The sequence below is a fragment of the Triticum dicoccoides genome, chromosome 5A, assembly GCF_002162155.2.
Source record: "Triticum dicoccoides isolate Atlit2015 ecotype Zavitan chromosome 5A, WEW_v2.0, whole genome shotgun sequence".
NCBI lineage: Eukaryota > Viridiplantae > Streptophyta > Magnoliopsida > Poales > Poaceae > Triticum > Triticum dicoccoides.
The window spans coordinates 130,114,768-130,138,736 of NC_041388.1; the positions used below are offsets into that span (position 1 = coordinate 130,114,768).

The 23,969-nt window shown below is 44.0% G+C and overlaps 1 protein-coding gene, 1 long non-coding RNA gene, 2 other non-coding genes and 2 pseudogenes across 4 annotated transcripts; 1 reads left to right on the plus strand and 5 right to left on the minus strand.

Annotated features, from left to right (window-relative positions):
* Positions 1-359: 359 nt before the first annotated feature.
* LOC119300209 (trafficking protein particle complex II-specific subunit 130 homolog) lies at positions 360-10,952 on the plus strand. Its single transcript, XM_037577237.1, has 21 exons — positions 360-596; positions 2,204-2,433; positions 2,559-2,740; positions 2,982-3,165; positions 3,284-3,374; positions 4,730-4,890; positions 5,289-5,378; positions 5,504-5,665; positions 5,895-5,956; positions 6,045-6,135; positions 6,686-6,837; positions 6,949-7,165; positions 7,397-7,942; positions 8,138-8,350; positions 8,549-8,969; positions 9,052-9,142; positions 9,221-9,305; positions 9,504-9,687; positions 9,916-10,196; positions 10,302-10,392; positions 10,496-10,952. The coding sequence occupies exons 1-21, from the start codon at positions 533-535 to the stop codon at positions 10,669-10,671; spliced, it is 3,774 nt and encodes a 1,257-aa protein (XP_037433134.1). The 5' UTR covers positions 360-532; the 3' UTR covers positions 10,672-10,952.
* A 2,067-nt stretch (positions 10,953-13,019) lies between these two features.
* On the minus strand, positions 13,020-14,982 carry LOC119300210. Its single transcript, XR_005146407.1, has 2 exons — positions 13,874-14,982; positions 13,020-13,536 (listed from the first exon to the last, which is right to left on the minus strand). It is a non-coding gene; the product is annotated as an uncharacterized LOC119300210 (long non-coding RNA).
* Positions 13,788-13,878, minus strand: LOC119304548 (annotated as a pseudogene).
* LOC119304745 lies at positions 14,079-14,224 on the minus strand. The gene has a single exon (XR_005148457.1). It is a non-coding gene; the product is annotated as a small nucleolar RNA snoR137 (small nucleolar RNA).
* LOC119304543 lies at positions 14,294-14,389 on the minus strand (annotated as a pseudogene).
* Positions 14,781-14,862, minus strand: LOC119304542. The gene has a single exon (XR_005148350.1). It is a non-coding gene; the product is annotated as a small nucleolar RNA Z159/U59 (small nucleolar RNA).
* Positions 14,983-23,969: the final 8,987 nt, after the last annotated feature.

Genomic DNA, 23,969 nt, shown 5'->3' on the forward strand with positions numbered 1-23,969 from the left:
TTAAACCATGCATCAATGATTGTCATTTGATAGTTTGTTTGGAAGTTGATTGTGTTTTTGTTGTCATAAATTGTGAAATGTCAAATGATAGATTTAAAGGTTGGGGTCGAGGCAAAGACTGGAACCTTCAAATCCAATCCTTAAATCAGTTTAAGGGTTGGGTTTGAGGGTTCTAATATTTGCTTCTGTTTTTCAACTTTTAAAAGTGTTAAAAAGTGGCACTTCTTAACCCTTAAAACTGCTTTAAGAATTTGAGGTTTGTGGGTTAAAGTTCGCCCACCGCGATGGCCTCTCCGCCCCGTTAAGCCACTTGCTCGCTTCGCACCCGACCCGACCCGACCCGTTTGAGCGCCTGCCGCCTTGTCGTCTCCACCAAACTCAACTAGCCCACCACTCCCCCTCCCGTCCGCATCTCGCCACTCCCCCGCCTCGTCCCTGTCTCCGGCGACCTCTCCGGCGGCGGAACGCTCGCCGCATGGAGCAGTAGGCCCAGCGCCGAAGCTATCTCCTTGCCCCTGCGCCGTCTGCGGCCATGGCCAACTATCTGGCGCAGTTCCAGACCATCAAGTCCTCCTCGGACCGCATCGTCATCGCCGGTATGCCACCTCCTCTCTTCACCCTACTCCTAACCCCTCGGATCCCATACCTACCATGAACCGCGCTCTCCCGTGCGCTGCCGCGACTCGCAGCATAGCGCGATCTGCGCAGCCGGCCCGCGTGATCTCGGGGCCACGCGGGAGGGTTGCGCCCGATCGGGCGGCAATTGGAGATGAAATGGTGATATTTCTAGATAATATAGCTGAAATGGTGGTTACGGGCTTGCTGTGACATCTTGTTGAGTGATATTCATGGTGGTGTGAGGGCTGGAGGGTTGTGTTTTGTTTCCTGCTGGTCGCATCTCAATTAGTGACAAGTAAGGTTCGCTGTGCTTAAGCTAATGGGGAATGAGTGTTGTCTCCAATTTCCAATGTGGCCAAACAATCTGCATGAAAACCACATAATGCACCAGCATATTGGCACAAACCTGGTTCATATGTAATTTATCTCAAACTGTTCGCACCTGTGTAGTGTTGGACAGGCAGATGCCCATTGGTATAGTCCGGAGGCATACAATGAAAGTTGACTAACACAACTAAGGGTGCGTTTGTTTACAAAGTATTTTTGCAGTTTTCAGGAAATACTGTGGTTTCTGAAAAAAACTTTGGTATTACATACTTTGAGGTGTTTGGATGAAACAAAAACAGAAGTTTCATAAACTGCAGTATGCCAAAAACTGTGGTTTTTTGCAGTATCTAAAAAAGTGGTCTAGACTCCTTTTTTCTAAACAGAAGTGAGAGAAGTTATTGAAGAGAGCGCACTTGACGTCCCTGTCTACGTTGAGATAAGATCAGATGCATGCGATCACTCTTTCCGTTATCTTGTTAGCGAATCTTATTCTATCTCCTAATTAATAGGCGAGTCGGTTAAGATTACCTTCTGTTAATTGGTGTCCCAAGCACTTCTTCTGGTGATTGCAAGTTGCAACGCTGCCGGGCGGCATATACATTTGAGATGGTACCGGTGGATGGGAATACAGCACTAATTATTTGTAGTTATCTTGCACACTTTTATCGACTCGTTGGTTGCCGATTACTTCGGAGCGAGTACCACATGTCTCAAGCAAAGATTGATCATGGAGTAGATTGATTCATCGGTACGCAGTAGGTTGGCTAGCTTGCCGATTGATTACAAGCTGTGCACATACACGCACGAAGAGTTTTGCCCCTGCTGGGTTGCACTCGTACAGTAGGTGACGTGCACATAGAAGTGATAAGTCAATCTGCTACAGAGATGCGGATGTGCTGACCTTCTGCATGGCGGCTGTTAGCAGACGCTAATTAGTCTGGTCATGTAGCTCCTTTAGTTAGCTGAGTTAGTTTCATCTGTCATCCTGTCTTATAATCCGGTCAAAACTGTAGTATAAGAACACCACCCAAACACCTGGTAGTTTTAGTAAAACTGAGAAAAACCATGGTTTAAAGAAACTGTAGTATTCTTTGCCCACACATCGAAATACTGTGGTTTTCAATTACCACGGTTTTCTAAAAACTTTGTTGCCAAACTAGCCTAGCTTCTCGCCGCACATGCTGACAAAATGCGAGATCAAATTTGTGTATTTGTTGTATAAATTCCTTCTCATACAGCAAATGATCTTTTGTGACAGTTGAGGATGTGAGTGACTTGTGGCTCAACGTCAAAGATAGTTTTGAGCAACGCTTGCCAGTCAAGAAAGCCTGTCTCAATAACAAGGCGAGGAACCCTGTTCTTGTGGAAAACCTACCAGCTGAGTTTATACAGACAACTGATTCAAGGCTGCGTAGTCGATTTCCGCAAGAACAATACTTGTTTTGGTTTCGCGAACCATATGCTACTGTTGTTCTTGTTACTTGCGAGGTACTTCTCTCCACATTTTTAAATATCATGCTGCATGCTGCTCTTCCTGATTCTAGCTTTAGATAACATCACTTGTCAAATGGACCATGACTTTTTGCCATTCTTCATATATATGAAATGTACAGGATCTTGATGAGTTCAAGACCATTCTTAAGCCTCGCCTCAAATTAATTGTGCAAAATGATGAGAGAGAATGGTTCATTGTATTTGTGTCGAAGGCCCATCCTAGCAATGATCAAGCAACTAAGATGGCAAAGAAAGTATACGCTAGGCTTGAGGCCGATTTCAACACTAAAAAGAGAGAAAGGTATTTCTTTTGCCACGTCTCCATAGTGGAGTTGGCAACACTCGTATCTGTGTGCTGAATATTTGTATGTATTTGTTGTTTGACTGCAACATGCCGTCACCTGTCATCTTGCATTGAATTTTTTATGAGGATGCCTCCATTTATGAATTCTCAAGGAACTCCTTTTGGGGTTCTCGGTTCAGATGTTACTGCAAATAATACTTAATTACATGCAAATTTAAAATGCCCACCTATGATATAGGTGCTGCAAATTTGATCTTCATGGACCTGATGATGAATTCTGGGACGATTTTGACTCGAAAATGGTGGACTGCATAAGAAACACATTGGATAAAAGGGTTCAGTTCTATGAAGAAGAAAACCGCAGGTTAAGTGAGCAGCGATTCACACCAATATGGAACTTCTGCAACTTTTTTATTCTGAAGGTTAGCAATGGAACCATTTCTAGTGCTTATCAATTGTTGTTACTTATTTCATTCTCAGTGGCACTGTGTTCCTTTACGTTTGTGTGGCTTTCTTGAGCTTACACTCTTATTTGTTCAGGAAAGCTTGGCATTTATGTTTGAGGTGACTAACCTTCATGAAGATTCACTCCGTGAATATGATGAGCTTGAACTATGCTATTCAGAATCAGGTTTTTCTTCAACTTTGATCTGGGGCAGTTATGTTGCATTGAGTTTTGAGCTTCATCTCTAATTAAACTTGCATCATCAAAGGATTTTCTTTCTAATATATCAGGGTTCAGGGTAAGGTGATCAAGACTCAAAAGTCATGCGTTTTTTCATGAACTCAGAGTAACTCCATACATCTATTCATAAGGTGTATGCGATTGCTTTGTAGTTTGTAGGGGTAGGACAACGTTAGCCAAGGCTAATGGTTGTGGTTAGCCACTGCTGGTGGCAATACAGAAAAAAATAGCGCAAGGGAGTTATAGGGGTACCGAAGAGAATTTGGGGAAGATGGATTTTTATCATTGCTTGAGAATAAAATGTGCAATGCTAACTGACCTATATAGCATTGCAGAAGTTCGAGAACTAGGCAGACATCCTGGCAAGAAAAGTTAGGCCAGAGTCCAGGGGAGAGATTAGGAGCGAATCCAGTTTAGAAGAGTCCAAACAGTCCTTCCCAAACACGAGTTGTATTTTTCGAGTTGTAGTCTGTCATGGTAGAATCTGCCTGCAGTGCAGCAGTGCTCTCCCTTTTGCAGGTCTGATTCCGGTTGTGTCCAGCCAGTTGGTTCTTATGCGCCAGTGTCATCTTGTTGCTTTCTCCGATAATGTTGACCCCAATATGAATCTGGAACAGTCCTCATTTCCATACGCTAACAATAACTTGTGCTGACAGAAGTGCGACACAGGTTCCTCATTTATGGTACATGTAGTATGGACCGTAGATTAGAAGTAGTTTGCCTTGAGGTTTCTGAATTTGTATTACTATATAGAGACATTGAACTGAGCTTCTTATAGATGACCAGTGATGATCAGTTAGTTAGACATTGCTTATTAGGACACCGAGGAATAACGAGCCAATGTATGGATGAGCATATGACCAGTGGCTCCATGAGCCAATGCATGAAGCCTAAACAGCCCCTCTTAACTCCTCCTAGGTATGCGTAAATTATCTAATATGCAAAGTAAAATGAAACAGAGTAGCATGAAGACCAAATATGATTATAAATGATTGACATTATTTCCAACCATAAACTTATAGATCTGTTTGTGGAAGCTTGCTTGTTCTTTCTGGAGGTGACTGTGAGTAACTATTTATTTGTCGACTCTTTGGCACGCTTTTCTTTGCTTCAAATACTATAATGGTGATGTCATCAACTAATTCCTTGTCTTCTATGTTAAGAAAAGAAAGAGTGCTACGTTTTGACATAAAGCTTACCCATGCCGCCAGACTTTTTTGGAATATTAAGTTTCCTGTATATGTATTTTATAAGATAGTTTGCTCATTAGTGTCCATATCATTATGTTTGCATGGATGCAGTAAATCTCCCAGGGAAACCTCGAGAATTTGGAGGACTGGATACTGGTGATGATCAGGCTGCGCTGCTAAATCCAGGGTTCAAAGCGTTGACCCAGATTGTTCAGGATGACGTGTTCAGGGAATTTGAGTTTAGGCAATACATATTTGCTTGCCAGGCTAAGGTATGTGCATAATGGATTATTCGTTTGTTGAAATAGTTTGTGCAATATTGTACAACTGCTTAGTATTTTATGTAAGTATGGAAGTACCTCGATTTATTGCTTTATTTTGTAGCAACTAGAGTTACACAATGTTTACGATTAGGAGAGGAGCATGAAACAATAATAATTACTTGTAATTTAGCACAAGCAGTCAAGCATGAAAGGACTGACACTTATTTAATTAATTAGGAGAGGGGCATGCTCTTGTTGTGCTCAAATGGATCCTGTCATATAGAACTACAACCCCTGGCGTTTTAATTTATGCTAAATTTGTTTCTCATACAATTCATTATTAATGGTTCTACGACAACTTACAATTAAATAGTATATTTATCATTTATTTGATTTCACCTTTTCAGTTACTATTTAAACTGTCTCGACCAGTTGAGGTTGCTGCAAGAGGATATGCTTTTGTTGTCAGCTTTTCCAAGACGCTAGCCTTGCATGAGGTATGTAACCATGGCTTCACTATTTTTCTCCTCGCCAAGAATTAAATATGTTCTAGGAAGACTATCACCCTTTGCAAAATACTACTTTTTTAGTAATCCTGAATGTGTTTTCCCTTTTCCTTCAGAATGCACTACCCTTTTGTTTCCGCGAAGTATGGGTGATAACTGCTTGTTTGGGTTTAATTAAATCCACAAGTACACAATATGATGGTGGAGTTGTTGCTATTGATTCAGAGAAGGAGTTCTATCGTCTTCAGGGTGACCTTTATTCTCTCTGTCGTGCTAAGGCAAGTTTTAATAATCATCTGTCTGCAGTTTGTAATGGTTTGAAGTTCAAATGGACACCAGAGAATGCAGTTCTTGTTTGGTGTTTTGTTGGTTTATTAGCTTCTTGCTGCAATCAGATTAAATGTGCCATCAACTCCTTTTTGCTTATCTTTTGGACTATATTTGCCTAATTCGCTGAAAAACATGCAAAACTCTTTGCTTACATATTACTCTTGATGGATATGGCAGTTTATGAGGCTTGCTTATTTGATTGGTTATGGGGTTGGAATAGAAAAAAGTCCAGTCAACAGGTATAAGATCAATGTCACTATTTTATATTCTGAATTCACCCTTCCATCCAGTTTTGCGTTCGAACTAACATGTTTAACGTACCTGCAGTGCCTCATTAAGCATGCTATCTTGGCCAAAGCCAGCTACCTGGCCTTCGATTCCACCTGATTCATCAGCAGAAGTAATGGCAAAGGAGAAGGCAAGCATTTTTCAGCTTTGTATCATGCCTTCTTATTAGGTTTCATCTGCATTTTTTTGGTTCTTTTGCATCAAAAGTCTATTTCGCTCTTATGTGGTCTAATTGGGCCATACCCATGCGAAGTGACAACATCAACATGTTAGAAATCAGTCACTAAATCTAGTCGCCCCTTCCTCTAATATTGTATGCTCAAAAGGCAAATCTTTCTGTACGAAATGGCATGAAATGAAGCATGGGATATGGAAATAGAAAATGCTATTCCATGCATCCATGTTAGGGATCAATACCATTTTCAGTTTTTTGTTCCTGTGAACATGCAATTTTTCATACACGGAAACTTCAGGTTCATCACTAGTATAATTATGCATTTGGGTGTAGAATAATAGTAAAAGAAACTGGAGATGCCAAATCCTGGAGTCGGAATATGGGAATTCTTTTAAGGCTCTCCCTCAGTCTTGGACAAAGGAAAATGCTTCTAGTGTTTAGCTGCTTATATTGCATATTTCATGCAAACTCTGGCTTAAAGTTGTGAAATATTCTCCTTATGCAGACAATTCTTCAAGCAAAAGCAAGAGAAAAGCTCTTTGACATTCAGAGGAAACCACTGCCATTGGAACCTTCTTCTCTTCTACGTGAAGCTAATAGGCGTAGAGCTTTTCTTTCAGTTGGAAATTTGTCTGAATTATATGATCCAGTTGATGGGTACGGGCAGCCATTTCTCCCATTTATGATGCATTTATATCTGGAGTGGGGAATTCAGCATAAACTGTTGGGTTGTCTTATTCATATATGTGTATATTTTTGTCTGGACAGTTCAGGTTTAGGTCCACATTCAAAACTTTCTCCCAACAAATCTTCTTCCAACTTGATGACAAGAACTATGTCTGGGCCAGCAACCTCTGAGACTTCTCTACCAGTTGATCGGCCCATGAGGTTGTCAGAAATTCATGTTGCTGCTGAGCATGCATTGAAACAGACGATATCTGATCCTGATTTTATGACGTCACTTTCATCACCAGAAGAATTTGAGGTGTTATATTTATTCAGCCACAGCTCGTCATGATAGATTCTTTTCTTACTATCCTGTTATATATATTTTGGAATACTTCAATTGTACTTTGCCATTCTGCTCATTTCCCCCCTTAATCTATTTTAAAATTAGTTTGTTGAACTAATTAATTTTGGAGACACTAATTGAATATCATGTTATTTATATAAATTTTCCCCAAAACTGCAACAGTGTTTGTTTCTGTGTTAACAGAGTAGATATATGGAGCTTACTAAAGGCGCAGCTGACAATTATCACCGCTCTTGGTGGAAAAGACATGGAGTTGTGCTTGATGGAGAGATTGCAGCTATATTTTTTAAGCATGGGAATTATGACCTGGCTGCAAAATCCTATGAGAAAGTGTGTGCTCTCTATTCTGCAGAAGGCTGGGAAGAACTGTTGGCAGATGTTCTTCCTGATCTTGCAGAATGCCAGAAGATTCTTAATGACGAAGCTGGTTATCTGGCTTCCTGTGTGAAGTTACTTTCTCTTGAGAGTAGCTTGTTTTCATCTAAAGAGCGGCAGGCTTTCCAGTCAGAGGTTGTTCGGCTTGCTCACAGTGAAATGAGGCATCCTGTACCCCTTGATGTTTCATCATTAATTACATTCGCTGGAAATCCTGCTCCGCCACTAGAATTATGTGATGGTGATCCTGGTACACTATCTGTAGCAGTCTGGAGTGGCTTCCCAGATGACATAACACTTGAGTCTCTCAGTTTAAGATTGTCAGCTTTCTCTAGTGCAGATGAAGGTCTTAAGGTACAGTTAATTTGCTGTTACATTATCAATTACTTTCTGTTTTTTCCTTGTGGGATGTAGACTTCTTGTTTAGTCTGATACACTAGTATGTTTCCAATTCAAATCCAGTTTCATCATTGTAGGACAACTTTCAGAAGTAATTGCACATATGTATTTTGCAGTCACCTAATCAATGAATGATGCCATGTCGTGCAGGCAATAAGGAGTACAGATGCACGTATTCTTGTACCAGGTAGAAATATTATCACCTTCGACATTCCTCCTCAAAAGCCAGGTTCCTATGTGTTGGGCGCTCTCACTGGACAGATTGGCAAGCTGTCATTCAGATCACATGGATTTTCTCAAGATGGTCCAGTGGACACTGATGAATTCATGAGCTTTGAGAAGCCAACAAGACCTGTTTTGAAGGTAATGCATTAAAATTAGCTGGAGTATTATGACAAATCAGCCCTGGTGAATCATGTCAACTTGCCATAAGTCAGCCAGCATTATTTTCAAAATTATAAATAGGCACACTTAAAATAACAGGATAAACCTTTCTTATATTTAGTGTGTGCGCGTTCTATCGGGTCTGTCTCACTTTTTGTGTGTGTGCGTTCACTCTAGGTGAGAAAACCGAGGGCTTTGGTTGATATTACTCCTGCTGTATCATCTGCGTTGCTTATGAATGAACTCCAGTGGATTGGGTTGATTGTCAAGCCTATAGACTATTCTTTGAAAGGTGGCATACTGCATATAGATGCCGGTGCTGAACTAAAAATTGAGGAGTCTCAGATGATTGAGATAGAAAGGTACAGAAGCGATGGGGAGCATTCTGGTCCTATTGATGCTTCCAAGGCATTATCAAGGCCCACTGATACTGGAAGGGTTGAGAAGGTTCCTATAGAAAATGGGAAGATAAAGGTTGAGAAGGTTCCTATCGAAAATGGGAAGATAAAACTGCCAGATTGGGCTAGTGACGTGACAACGCTTGTTTGGTTCCCTGTTCGTGCTATCGACGATACAATTCCAAAGGGAACATCCCCAGGTTCGTATGAAACAGATAACATCAGGTATAGTAGTGTGTTTCAGGCAGTCAGTTGACATTTTTGTTGTCTTTATTTGTTCAGCATCCCCTCAGAAACATAGCATAGTAGATGGGATGAGAATGATTGCTCTCAAGCTTGAATTTGGAGCTTTCCATAATCAAATATTTGAAAGGTACCCTCAAGTATCTGTGCTCTCACTTCGTTATTTAGATATGCCAAGTAAAGAAATACCATTGTGATTGCTTTCCAGGACCATTGCCGTACATTTCACTAATCCATTCCATGTGAGCACACGTGTTGTTGACAAGTGCAATGATGGAACTCTACTTCTGCAGGTACAGTTCTCATGTTTGCACAATTGTTAGCTGATACATTGTCAAAAAAAAGCACATAAAATATGCTCCTCATCTTGTATTAGGTGTCAGCAACAATGCTGGCAGCTCTAATAACATATTTGAACAAATGCATGTATCAATTGGTATTAATTTCTCTTGGATTATTGGATCCCAATTTATGTTTTATTTCGTGTCCAGGTAATATTGCATTCTGAAGTGAAGGCTACTCTGCATGTAAAGGATGTATCATTGGACCTACAAGCTGGATTTGAGCACCTAGGCAAGGGAGATGGACGTCCTTCTTCGAGTTTGTTCCCTCTGGTTATTGCTCCTTCTTCCAAAGCTGGAATCTTGTTTGTGATACGTTTAAGTGGCACAAAAGGTATGTCTTCTCTAGGAAGTCCACTTCTCATCTTAAGCTGACTTGCAATGGATGATTGCTCACGTCCTGTTACTCCTTGCTACGACTATGAGTCGTATACTTCATCATGGCAAAGCTAACCACGAAAACTATAGTTTGGTGGCCACAATGAACATCTAAAAATGTCCAACGTAAACTCCATTTTCCAACTTAAACTTGAATCACCCATTTGAACTTTCACATTTTCAGACCTAGATGAGCTGGAACAGGCTGACAGCATGTTGCATATTAAATACGGGATATCCGGTGACCGAGCAACCGGAGCACACTCTCCAGTTCCTGTTAAACCTGATGATTCTGAAGAGCTTCTATTCAAGATTTCACTCAAACTGAAGCGCCCTGTTCTAGATCCATGCCTGGCAGTTGGATTCCTTCCGTTTTCTACCGATTGCCTGAGGGTTGGTCAATTAGTTAACATGAAATGGCGGGTTGAAAGGCTGAAGGACCTGGAGGAAGCATCTCTGTCTGACGTAAGTCTGCAGAACATTCCTTTCTTGCGTCCCAGTAGGCATCACTTTTATGTATGCAGATGCCACTGGAAACTTTCTTCCTAACGCTTGAATTCTATTTCGCAGGATGAAATACTTTATCAGGTGGACGCTAATCCACAGAACTGGATGGTTGCTGGGAGGAAAAGCGGTCACATTTCATTCTCAGAAGCACAAGGTCAGGATCTAGACACATCTGCGGTTCAGTCCATCTTTATTTAGCACCAATTCACAATTATCGTGTGCACCAATATAACAGTAGGCATCCATTTCACCCACAGGATCAAGGATCGAGATCGCCGTGACATGTGTCCCGCTGGTGTCGGGGTACGTACACCCGCCACAGCTAGGCCTGCCCGACGTAGGCGATGCGAATATCAGCTGCAATCCAGCAGGCCCCCACCTGGTGTGCGTGCTTCCTCCCACTCTCAGCACCTCCTACTGCATACCGGCTTGATTCATGAGCCATCTCCGTGCCATTACGTTAGCTACTTATAGAGGCCACCATTTGAGATTCAAGATGTTCTGTTTTTGCCTGGAGGCTATTCTTTTCTTTCTACAGGTTTACGTGCACGGTGTATATTAATTGACTGGGTGCGAATCCGAATTCTCGTGATGAGCTGGGGGTTTAACACTCAACATTTGCATTGCCCTGAGTAATGAGTTGGGAGTAAACCCTAAGCATTTGCGTTTGCGCTGTCTCCCTTTGAGAATGCTAGCGTTACAGCTGCTTGCTTTGTTCTTAGTCACTGCTACTCACTAGACGGTTTGTTTTCGAGGAAAGTCGAATGAAGCAAGTGCAAGGAGCTCTCGTTTCAGCAAGCAGAAGAAGCTCCTTCATTAAGCTTTTGATATAAGTTTTGTGGCTGACAATTTGTTTCAGCAATCAGAAAAAGTTTGCTCGCCAATCCCAAAGTAGGCGCTTCCTCCAGTTCTTTTTTTCTATATTGCGCTTCCTCTTGTTCTTGCAACAACAATCGTTTTTTTAAACAGAGGCAAAAGATTTGCCTCATATATTAGAGAGAGAGTTTGTTTGCCAAGTTACGGCATGACAATTATTCTCGCAATAAAAATGACCCTAGTTTCTTTGCCCCCGCTTTGATCCAAAGGTTTGCCTCGTCTTCAATGATGCTGAGCAAGATTTGCGGAAGTGTGCTCTTTTGCCTGAACACTCTTGCGTTGTGCTCATTCCAGATTGACACTAGTAATCGATGCATTTGCTTTTCTGTCGGTGATGCCCATGGTGCATGTGCACCAGGCATGAACGGAGTCAAACAACAACAATCGTTGTATGGAATGGACGGTTGAGTAAGACATGCAATTTGTTTTGCGCGAAACAACAACAATCTATTAAATTTCAGCAGTACAAGAACCCGTGTGAAAAATGGACATTACAGAAAGGTCTCCAGCTCAACGGCACCACCTGCACAACACCCCCAGGAGCTTCGCAACAACGAGCCTCGCTGCAGAGTCAAGAGACAAAACTTCACTGCACCAGTGCCTTCCCCGGCTTCTGCACCACCCAGCAGGACGATTTCCACGCCGTAAACTTCACTGCACCCGTGCTTCGGACCTGCGTGGTAACATTTTAAAACCTTGTCATTCTCCTTAACGACCTTTCAAAAAGGAAAATATCCTATCTACAAAGCCAGGGCGCATGAGTTTTTGTGTTATGCACGTTTCCCTGGTTCCAAGCATGACCATTGAGGCTTGAGCTTTCTTCATTGACCTTTGCGCTCGGGCTTAGCCCAAATGATCGTCTGAATGTTGAGGCCTAGCGCCTGCAAGACCAATGTCAAAAATTATCAAGGCGCAATTAGCACCTACTGCCAAGCATGGCCATCTTAAGACATCTCCCAAACCACCCACAACTGTTCATCAGGTCCACGAAGCGGTTTGGGCATTTGTTTTCGCATAACCCAGACACAAAATGGACGCGTTGTGACAAGGTGTTCAACAACGAAAAATGGCAAAGGCCAGCCACGCATAACAAGGTCACCATCAACAAAAAATTGGAGATGTCATTTCAATATTTCATCCATTTTTAAATTATGTTTGCATGAAATTCATTTATTGTGTTCAATTTGCTTATTTCGAAATGTAACATGGTTGGATCATGGCCAGCTTCCTTGCACATTTCCCTAAGGCTGATGAAGTAAAGGCTTCCTTGGATCACAGGATTTGCAAAACAAAGGAATAGGAAAAATGAAGGATTTGATTGCATGACACAGCCAATTCTATGAGCATGCTTGGATACGTTTTAGTCCCATGACTAAAAGTAGTGGGACTAAAACTTGCTAGTCTCACCCATGCTTGGATCCAAGTACTAAAGAGACTAAAATCTAGTTATTGAGCATTTATTATCCTCCAAACCCTCCAATCCAAAACTAAGGAGAGGAATTAAATGAGGAGAAAGAGAGCTAATACATATTTTAGTAGGTTTCTCATGACTAAAAAATTTTAGCCTCAAGAATAATCCTAGCCTCTCTTTAGTCAGGGGTGCTTGAAACTTTAGCCTCTAAAAGAGACTATTTTTAGTCAGACTAAAAATAGTCCCTTGTATCCAAGCACCCTGTATGGATTTTTTTCAGAGGTCGGTCCTCATGCGATAAATTCCCGTAGAATCAGCACCTTGGCGACAAATATTATACTCCAATTATTTTCACACTGTGAGTAGTAGTCAAGATTCTAGAACATTTTGTTAGTAAAATTAATTGTTCAGTGATAAATTATTTACAGAACCATAAGAGGGGCATATTTTGCCTGGGTTTAATGTTGATTGCTCAGAGGTGATATCGCTCTACATACAGAGTAAACTGCTAACAAGCCATTAACATTTATGAAGCAAATTTGATAAAAACTCAATTCATACAGCCCTTCCTCAGTACAGGTCTCCAAATCACTTCATCACCGGACAAAACTAACTTTGATTGCTCACACAAAGTAAAGTAACCACAGAATGAACCGAATTACAGATCAAGCAGCAATTTGATAACGCTGATTCGCATGAACTGTCAAGCAAGCTTTATTCCACCATGAGTTGGATCCAGATGAGACAGCTGGGAGACAGAGGTTGTTGGCCGTGGCCTAAAATCGAGAAGGGAGGGATCACAGGCGCAGAGGGAGATGTGAGCGGCAGCGGACAGGACAGAAATCACAGAATTTAGAGAGCCTATATTCTAGATTTCTATCACATCCAGCACCGCCACCCACCCCTCCATCTGCACCGCCACCCCTCTCCCTCCTCGATTTCATTTCACCCACCAGCCAACCACCGCCCACCTCCAAGCTGTATGCAGGGGCATCTCCTCGACACAAGCGGCTGGATGCAGAGCAATTGGGGTATTGCAGGCGAGCAGGCGACGAGGAGGTCGGCAAAGGAAGGGAAAACAGGAGCGCACATATAAGAAACAAAAACAGGATCGGGCGACGCGGATGTTAAAAATGTGCCAGAAGAAAATTGCTCAAACAGCTGTTTAATGTTGGCTGGAGTTACGGTTACTCTACAGGGTACCAAAATGTTAACAAGCCATTCATTCAGAGAAGCAAAATTTATAAAAACTCAAATCTTTCAGCGTTTCAGTTTCGATCTCCAAATCGCTTCCACACCTGCTATGACAGCGCATCAGAAAAACGGAAGTATTTAGTTTGATCATCACCTGACAAAACTGACATGATTGCTCGAACAACCAGCCAACCACCTCCCACCTCCGAGCCGCATGCAGGGGCAACACCTCTAATCCAGCTGCTGGATGCAGAGAAGACAACAGGTCGCATGGGCGACAAGGAGATCGGGGAAGAAAGGGAAAACGGAAGATGGAGGCACACGAATCTCACGAAACAAAAACATGCAAATTTGTGTTGAGATGTGCCAGAAGACAGGTAACACGACACGGTTTGATTTTGCGTCGTGCTGTTTAATGCTGGCCGGTGTTTCCGTCCGTCTATGCTTCCCTCTACGGGATGACCAAACTGATATCAACAGGCCATCCTTCCAGGTGTGAAGCAACAAACACAAAACAGTTTTTCAAACGCAAAATGCAAGCGGAAAAAAATTGAAATGCACCGATATAATAAGCTTTTCCTCAGTTCAGGTCTCCAAATTGCTTCCACACCGCGCCATGAGATAGCGCATCAGAAGAACGAAAGTATTTAGTTTCATCATCATCGGACAGCTTTAGGCATTAGATCTAGCACAAGATAAAACAAAAACAGAATCTCGAAAAGAGATGGTCCCTCAGAAACATTTGCATAGATGTATCAACAGATTGGTATTTTTCAGACAAGGCTGAAACTTAAATTTTGTCCAGTCATCGGGAGGGCGAAAAGTAGTCCAAAACTTCTCAAGCAAATAGCAAAAACGAGAACCCCAGACGAGCAACAATGTCGGGTTGCTTCTTGGCTCAGATCCCTCTGGGTGATAATATGGATCTCATCAACGTATGAATCAGGCCACTACTTTAACATCACAGGTCATCACCGGGATCCGCGAACAACCAACCCCGATCCATGGGAAGGAAAAGAAAACAAAATACGTACAGAAAAATCAAACGGCAACCAGATGCAGTCTCCTCAGTTCAGGTCTCCAGTTCTTCCACATTGTGAATTTCAGAAGAACGAAAGTATTATTTGGGTCATCATCGGAGAACGAGCAGGGCGAGAGAAAATAAAAGCAAATCGAAGCGAAGCTCGTGCCGAATCGAGAAGGAGAGGCGGAGATGCATAGAAGGGAAAGATGGGGGGAAGAGAGATAGTGGGTCTGGCGGCTGGGTTTGCTGGGTGGTTAGGAAGGAGGATTTCTTTTGTATTTATAGGCTCCCGGTTAGGGTTGGGCAGGTTGCCTGCGCCTCCTACGTAATCTGCACCGTCCGATCTCGATCTCGGCGGGGCCGGTGTTTCCCGTTGCAAAACTTGGGCACACCGTCTCGTCCTCCACCGTGCCTCTGAGCTGCCGTCAGATGCTAATGGGACATTTCCATCCCCTATTTTTCGCTGGGCCTCATCTTTACCCTTAGGCCTTTTTTGGTTCATAATATAGAATTATCGTAGGAATAGGAATTTTATAGGAAATAAGATGACGTGTATCTCAAATCCTATGAGTAGGAATAGAAAACAAGATGTCATTTGGTTGACAGCAAAGGAATTTTTCCATTGAGTCTAGGCTCTTTTTTATTTTCCTATGAAATGTGGAGGATAGGAATCAATCCTATGTAGGAATAGGAATCCATTCCTATAAACCAAAGGGTTCTAAAGGAAAAAATCCCATAAGAATCCTATCCTCTAGAATTCCTATGAAATTCCTCTAAACCAAAGGAGGCCTTATTTCATTTGGTGCCTTTATAAAAATATCTCTCCGTGCCGTTTTCATCCGGTCAAAGATGTTTGACCGTTAGATGGACGTTTTCTCGACATAGTTGCCCTCCTGTGCATGTGCCACTAACATGTGGGACCTAACTTTTCAGTAAAAAAAGAAAATAACTCTCTCACTCACAAGTGGACCCTAACTAAAAAACTCTCTCACACACAATCTCTCTCTTTCTCTCTCTGACTACTGGGTCCACCGGGATTAAACTTAACCCTAAATAGACTCTATTATAGATGGCAAATTAAACAAGGGGGTCCCACGTCTCATAGAGTAAGGATTTAGTTAATTGGTTAATTATAACCCTAAAGTAAACACGCCACGTCGACTCACTGGCGGGAACCAAAATCGACGGCGGAGGTGCATCGTTTGCTCGCTGCAGGGCACAAAATTGCACGTATGCTGGTGGTGGTTTTGGTAGCAGCAGTCACCCGCAGAAGGGTCGGCGACAAGGTTTGGCGGCGACCATGGCATGGGTTTGACAGACACGATGCTACATGGTGAACCAAGGCGAGCTAAGGGCGGGTTTGCTTCCTGGCGATGTTAGGAGCACACCGACCTGCTCAGATGCGACAAGTTCGAGCTCTAGCAATGGTGGCGATGAGTCATGGCAACGACGACTATCTAAGCTTGCGGGGACTGTTCCTACGGCTCAAAATTGAGCATGGGGAGATTGGAAATGAGCATAAGCTCATGCTGATGCGTCAGAACAGGTTAGCGAGCCCGGAGAGGGCTTGACGGCTACAAATCAAACGAGGCGACAACCATCAGTTACGAGGAAAATGAGCACGGATGGCAGCAATTTCGGGCAGCTCGGCTTGAATCCGCGGGCAGGGAGGGCTAAAGCATCGCGAACCGGTGCACGCCTCCATCATTTTACGTTTTAGAGTGTTGGTCATGTATTAATTGTAGTTAATTAGTTCCGCTAAAAATGGTTAATCTCTTTTCTTAGTTGAAAACAAAATAGTTAATCAGTTTAGGCATGTGATACATCTAATGGCTGGGTTGGGGAGTTGGTTTTGGTAATTTTGTGGCCCATGTCAGTCCATCCGCGGCGTCGGAAGGAGGCACAACAACCGTGTCATGCTTAGAGGCACGGTAGAGGAGTCGATTCCCTCGTCTTTGGCCATGCCGAATAGATGATGATCTCGGAAAATTTAGCAAAACGGATTGGAGAGGTCCATGAAGTTCTGATTAAGTTGCCAAGTGGATATGTTGGGGAGTTCATCTGAGTAAGAGTGAAGCTTTGTAAGGGCATATTTATCCCTAAGTGTTTTGGTGATTGATGACAACGCATTTGCGGACTAATCGTGTGCCTTGAGTATTTCAGACACTTCATTGCTAGGCACAAGACGGTTGGGTGCCCCTCGAAGACTGATGAAGACGGCGTCTTTTATACGTTTCTTTTTGGTGGATTTGAGTCGTAGGAAAGCCGTACTATTAAGAGGGGTCCGTGTTGGAAAGGTTTGGGTGGAATCATCATGTACACGTCTCCTTCTTGTCCCCTCCTTTTTCCTTGGAGCTTTCTCCGTTTTCTTGCCTCCCTTGTCTGGCTGCTGTGGTTGGTCGCGGTAGTACTGCTCCAGGAAAGCGGTAGTACCGCGCGGTGGCGCGGTAGTACCGCAGATGCCCGCGGTAGTACCGCTCCCCTGGAGCCGCACTACCACTGCCCACCAGGCTAGTGCCGCCCCTTCGCGGTAGTAGGGGCGGATATAATTTTTTACATCCGCACCTACCGCGGTAGTACCGTTTTCGCCACGCGGTAGTACCGCGCTATGCAGTCAGGCAGTAGTACCGCCCCTCGGTGGTACTACTGTGACGGGTTTTTGCTACTTCCGTTTCTTTGCGGAAGTAGGCACGGAAGTTTTCCTTTCCCCTGGCTGGGGCTTTTTGCCTTGCGGTAATACCGCATGGGGGGCGCGGTAGTACCGTGCTTGCGGAAGTACCGCCCCTAGTTCATGCGCGTCTGTTTATCTTTACTATCGCTGGGGTTGCAGCAGTACCGTGGGTCGGTACGGTAGTACCGCACAGCCGTGCGGTAGTACCGCTTGGTTGCAAGCAATAGTACCGCGCGGCCTTGTAGTAGTACTGCTGGCCAGGCGCGGTAGTACCTCCATTATTGCTCTAAGCTCCATTTTCGCCTGATCTCACTCCCTAGCTGACCAAACTTGTTGATTTGCTCGGGAGTGGTTGAGAAGCCCTCGATCTACACTTCCACCAAGAGATATTTGATTCCCCCACTAATCCCTTGCGGATCTTGTTACTCTTGGGTGTTTGAGCATCCTAGACGGTTGAGGTCACCGCGAAGCCATAGTCCATTGTGGTGAAGCTTCATGGTGTCGTTGGGAGCCTCCAATTGAGTTGTGGAGATTGCCCCAATCTAGTTTGTAAAGGTTCGGTCACCGCCTCCAAGGGCACCAATAGTGGAATCACGGCATCTCGCATTGTGTGAGGGCGTGAGGAGAATACGGTGGCCCTAGTGGCTTCTTGGGGAGCATTGTGCCTCCACACCGCTCCAACGGAGACATACTTCCTCTCAAAGGGAAGGAACTTCGGCAACACGTCCTCGTCTCCACTCTTGGTTATCTCATGCCTTTACTTGTGCAAGCTTATTTGTTTCATATATCTTGCTTGCTTGTGTTCCTATCCTTGTTGCATCATATAGGTTGCTCACCTAGTTGCATATCTAGACAACCTACCTTAATGCAAAGTTTAAATTGTTAAAGAAAAGCTAAAAATTGTTAGTTGCCTATTCACCCCCTCTAGTCAACCATATCGATCCTTTCAATTGGTATCAGAGCCTCGTCTCTTTATTAAGGACTTTACCGTCCGAAGAGTATGGTTGATACCGTAGACGATGTGGAGGAACACTCCGGTGCGAATCTGACCTCGTCTACGAGTGATGGGGGAACCTCGTTCTCTCATGAGGAGTTCAATGTGGCCTTGGAGACATTGATAACCTCCATGACAACCGAGGTCGAAAGCATGTTTACTAAATTCCTTGAGGGGCTTAAACTATCCACCGCACCGTGGAAAGTGGGTGATCCCACCGACAAGGTGACTGATGCTATCTCCGATAAGGGGGAAGCTAGTAGTGAAAAGGCTCCTTCTTCTAGTGGTAAAAATGGCATCGGCATCTTTGCTCATGTGGAACCACCGCTTGTTTATGGTGGACCGGTTCCTTCCACTCATTTGAATCATGCCGGTCCTCCCCCTAAGATTGTGAAAAATGAGGACTTTGATTCTTGGGTTTACTGCTTTAAACATCATTTAAATCATGTGAACACTAACCTTTGGAGAATCATTGAAGAAGGTTTCTATCCGCATGATCCAAGCAACTTCACTCCTTGAGAAGCCGCGAATAATCAATTCAATGAGAATGCCCTCTTCATCATTCAAGATGCAATTCCACCCGAAGACCTACCCCATCTTCGTCCCTTCGCCTTGGCCAAAGATGCATGGCATTGTGTTGTCTCTCTCTACCGGGGAAGCGCAAGCATTCAACGCTCCAACTATGAAGTGGTGCAAGATGAGGCCGATGAGTTTGCAATGAAAGAAGATGAAGAACATCGTGAGCTTTATCAGAGAGTAACCAAACTCGCGGTCTCACTACGAGATCACGGGAGCAAGGACACGGATGACAATTGGATCAAGCGCAAATTCCTAAAGGCAATGATGCCCTACCACAAGGCCATGTCCTCCGTCATTCGTCAAAGACCGGACTTCCACACTTTGACCTCAAGCGAAGTGTTGGATGAGTTTGTGGCCATGAACATTTTGGACAAGACCGCCGACAATGCGGTGCTTCGTTCTCAAAGGGCAAAGAAGCCTAACCTTGCATTGAAGGCCAAGCTCACCGTTGAAGAAGAACAAGAGGAAGAAGAGGAGAGCAACCCCGAAGATACGAAGTATGCGTATCATGAACACATGGCACTTGCTTCAAGGCAATTTTGGAGCAAGAAAAACTCGAGGCCAAACTTTAGCAAAAACAACTCAAGTGGCACGAAGAGCAAGCAACGTGTAAGGACTTGTTACAATTGTGGAAACATGAGTCATTTTGTTGCGGAGTGCCCATATGAGAAGAGGGAAGACAATGGTGGCAAGCTCATCCGAAAGGACAAGGCCAAGTCGTTCCCCAACAAGAGCAACTTCACCAAGAAGACTCCTCCCAAGGCATTGGTGGTACAAGAAGAGTACAATGAGGATGATGACGATGATGAAGATGACGAGTCGGTTGCCATGGCCTCCGTTGCCATTGCGACGACTCCACGGGTGTCTCTCTTCGACTCACCCAATGAGAGCGTCACCGCCAAGTGCCTCATGGCTAAAGCCACCAACAAGGTAACCCCCAACATCAAAACTACCATCATTAATCATCCTTCTCCGACGGATAGCATTAATGAACTTGAGGAAGCTAATGGGGAGGCAAATGAGTTTGAGGCCTTTATGGGCAAACTCAAGGGAAAATCCAAGAAGCACTTTGTTGCTCTCTTGGAACAACTTGGTGAAGCCAATGACATGATCGAGGCTCACGAAGACACCATCACTAAGATGGAAGGGCATAGTCGTGACTATGCCGATGAGATTTCGGATCTTTCCAATGCTCTTGAGGAAGAGCGTGGTCTTCATTTGGCTCTTAAGGAGTCACACAACGTTGATCATGCTAAGTTAAAGAAAGATTATGGTCATGTCCTCATTGTTTCTCATGGGCTAAACTCCGAGAAGGCCGAACTTGAGGTTGATCTTGCTAAACTCAAAGAGGAGTTTGATCTACTTGACAAGGCTCACAAGGTCTTGAAGGGTGCTCATGCTAGCCTCAAAGAGTCTCATGATCAACTTCAAGTAAAGCTAACCAAGGAAAAAGCCACTTTTCCTCGTATGATGTTAATTGATAATGCAAATGCTACTAACCCGTGTTGTGAGCATGTACATCTCATTGAGGAGAACACTAAGCTAAAGGGGCAACTTGAGAGAGGTCTTGCGACTTGCATACAAGGCAAGAAGAACCTCAACGATCTTTTGATCAACCAAAAGGGAGTTGTAGCCAAGGAAGGGGTTGGGTACGTGCCCGACTCCAAGAACAAGAAGAAGAATGACAAGACCAAACGACCTCCTCCTCTCATGCAAATCTTTGTGAAGGAGGGAGAAAGTGCCTCCGAGGAGAAGAAGAAGAACAACGCGAAGGGTGGCGTTGTCAAAAGGGACAATGTCACTCCTCGCATCAAAGCCGGCGACTTTAATCCTTCTTATGTGTTATGCCGTGCTAGTGATGGGCATGTCTATGCCAAATTCGTTGCTTCTCTTCATGAATATATTGAATAGTCTATTTGGGTTCCAAAGACCCTTGTTACTAACATCAAAGGACCCATTACAAAATGGGTACCTAAAACCAAGCATTAATCTCGTGTAGGTGTTTGCTTCCGGTGGGGGATCATGGTTGCTCGATAGCGGAGCTACGAATCATATGACCGGAAGCAAGGACTTGGTGGTGGACGTGCACAAGATTCCATCTATGCCCACCAATGTCGAGTGGGGTGACGCCTCATCCTCCAAGGTATTGGGACTTGGCAAGGTGGTCATCTCTCATGATCTCACAATCGAGAAGGTCATGCTTGTTGAGTCCCTTGCATACAATTTACTTTCCGTTCGTCAACTTGCAATCATGGGCTTTGCCACTTTCTTTGATATCGATACCGTGGCCCTCTTGTGGAGTAAGACTCTTAAAGTAGCCTTTATTGGGCATGTCAAGAACGGTCTATATGTGATTAACTTTTTGGAGCGACCAACTAAGACCGCGACATGCCTAATGGCTAAAGTTGATGTGGGATGGCTTTGGCATCGCTGTTTAGCCCATGTCAATATGAGATCTTTGCAAAGTCTCCTCAAGGGGGACCATGTCCGTGGACTAACGAATGTTAGTTTTGCTAAAGATCGTGCTTGCAGTGCTTGTATCGAAGGAAAGCTACATGAGAAGGCTCACCCTCCCACGACTATCATTTACTCAAAGAGGCCTTTGGAGCTCCTTCACATGGATCTCTTTGGGCCTCCATCCTTCGATAGTCTTGGGGGTAGGAAGTATTGCTTGGTGATTGTGGATGACTACTCAAGATACACTTGGGTGTATTTCTTCAAGAGGAAGAGCGAGACCCAACAAACCGTCATTGACTTTGCAAATGAAGCACAACGTCAACACAATGCAAAGATCTGGACAATAAGAAGTGACAACGACACCGAGTTCAAGAACTACACCTTGGATGAGTTTCTTAGTGATGAGGGGATCAAGCATCAATACTCCGCACCTTACAAACCTCAACAAAACGGTGTTGCGGAGAGGAAGAACCGGACGTTGATGGATGCGGCAAGGACCATGATGGCGCAATTCAAGTCTCCGTACAACTTTTGGGCCGAAGCCATCAACACCGCGTGTCATGCATCCAATCGGCTCTACCTCCGCAAGGGCTTGAACAAGACTCCATATGAGATACTCACCGGTAACAAGCCCAACCTCAAGTACTTCCGGGTGTTCGGTTGTAAGTGTTTCATTCTCAAGAAAGGTGTTCAGTAGTCTAAATTTGAGGCTAGAGCTTATGAGGGCATATTTGTTGGTTATGCTACAAACTCTCATGCTTACCGTGTCCTTAATAAATCCATGAGACTTATTGAGGAGACGTGTAACGTGGAGTTTGATGAGAATAACGGCTCCCAAGTGGAGCAAAGTGGCACTTGTGATGTAGGTGATGAAATTCCTCCCCAAGCCATAAGAAGAATGGGTGTTGGCTTTATCCTACCCATTGATGAACCCCTTGTGGCCGAAGGAGAAGGACAAAGCTCCACTCAAGCGGAGCCATCACCAACCCAAGACCCACACGCTTCCGAAGAATAACATGAAGGCCCTCATCCTCAAGAACATGACCAAGGGCAAGATCACGCTCAAGACGGTGTTGACACATCAAGTGATGCCCAAGGTCAAGTTCTCTCCTCCGAGCAAGTTCAAGAACAAGAACAAGCTCAAGACGACGCTCAAGATGATCAAGTGACCACTCCTCGTCTCTCCCCCGAGGAGGAATTAGAGCGTCATGCCACCAAGGTTGCTTCCAAGCTCTCCACCAAGGATCATCTCATGACAAATGTGCTTGGAAGCTTAAGAAATGGGGTAAGCACTCGTAGAAAATTAGCAAACTATTGTGAGCATCATGTGTTTGTCTCTTGTGTGGAACCCCACAAGGTCTATGAGGCGCTATAAGATCTGGATTGGCTCAATGCCATGCATGAAGAACTCAACAACTTTGAGCGCAACAAAGTGTGGAGATTGGTGCCAAGACCGACGGGGAACCACAATGTCATTGGAACCAAGTGGATATTTAAGAACAAGCAAGATGCCCATGGGATTATCATCCGCAACAAGGCTCGTTTGGTAGCACGAGGCTACTCCCAAGTCGAGGGTATCGACTGCGGTGAAACGTTTGCTCCCGTTGCTCGTCTTGAATCTATTAGCATGTTGATTGCTTATGCTTCTCATCATAACTTTAAGTTACAACAAATGGATGTGAGGAGTGCTTTTCTTAATGGTCCCATTAATGAATTGGTTTATGTCAAGAAACCCCCCGGGTTCGAGGATCCCTACTTTCCCGATCATGTGTATCAACTCGATAAGGCACTCTATGACCTTAAACAAGCCCCACGTGCGTGGTATGACCACCTTACCGAGTTGTTACAAGACCATGGTTTTGAAGTTGGGCTAATTGACCCCACTCTTTTTACTAAGAAGGTCAAAGGGGAGTTGTTTGTGTGCCAATTATATATTGATGATATTATCTTTGGTTCCCCTAAAAAAGCTTTCAATGAGGAATTTGCCGCTCTCATGACCTCAAAGTTCAAGATGTCTTCCATGGGAGAGTTGAAGTTCTTTCTAGGGTTCGAAGTGAAGCAAAGAAGAGAAGGAACCTTCATCAATCAAGCCAAATATACTCAAGACATGCTCAAAAGATTTAAGCTAAGTGATGTCAAGCCGGCTTCCACTCCCATGCCCACCAAGTGCCAACTTGACATAGATCCCAATGGTAAAGCGGTGGATCAAAAGGTATATCGCTCCATGATAGGTTCCTTGCTTTACCTTTGTGCATCTAGACCGGATAATATTGTTGATTGTGGGAATTTGTGCACGGTTTCAAGCCGCACCTAAGGAAAGTCACTATGTGGAGGTCAAATGAATCTTTGGATATTTGGCTCATACCCCAAACTTTGGCCTATGGTACCCAAGAGGAGCAAACTTTAAGCTTGTAGGGTATTCGGATTCCGATTGGGCGGGAGACAAAGTGGATAGGAAGTCCACTTCCAGAGGGTGCCAATTCCTTGGTTGCTCTTTGGTAAGTTGGTCTTCCAAAAAGCAAAGT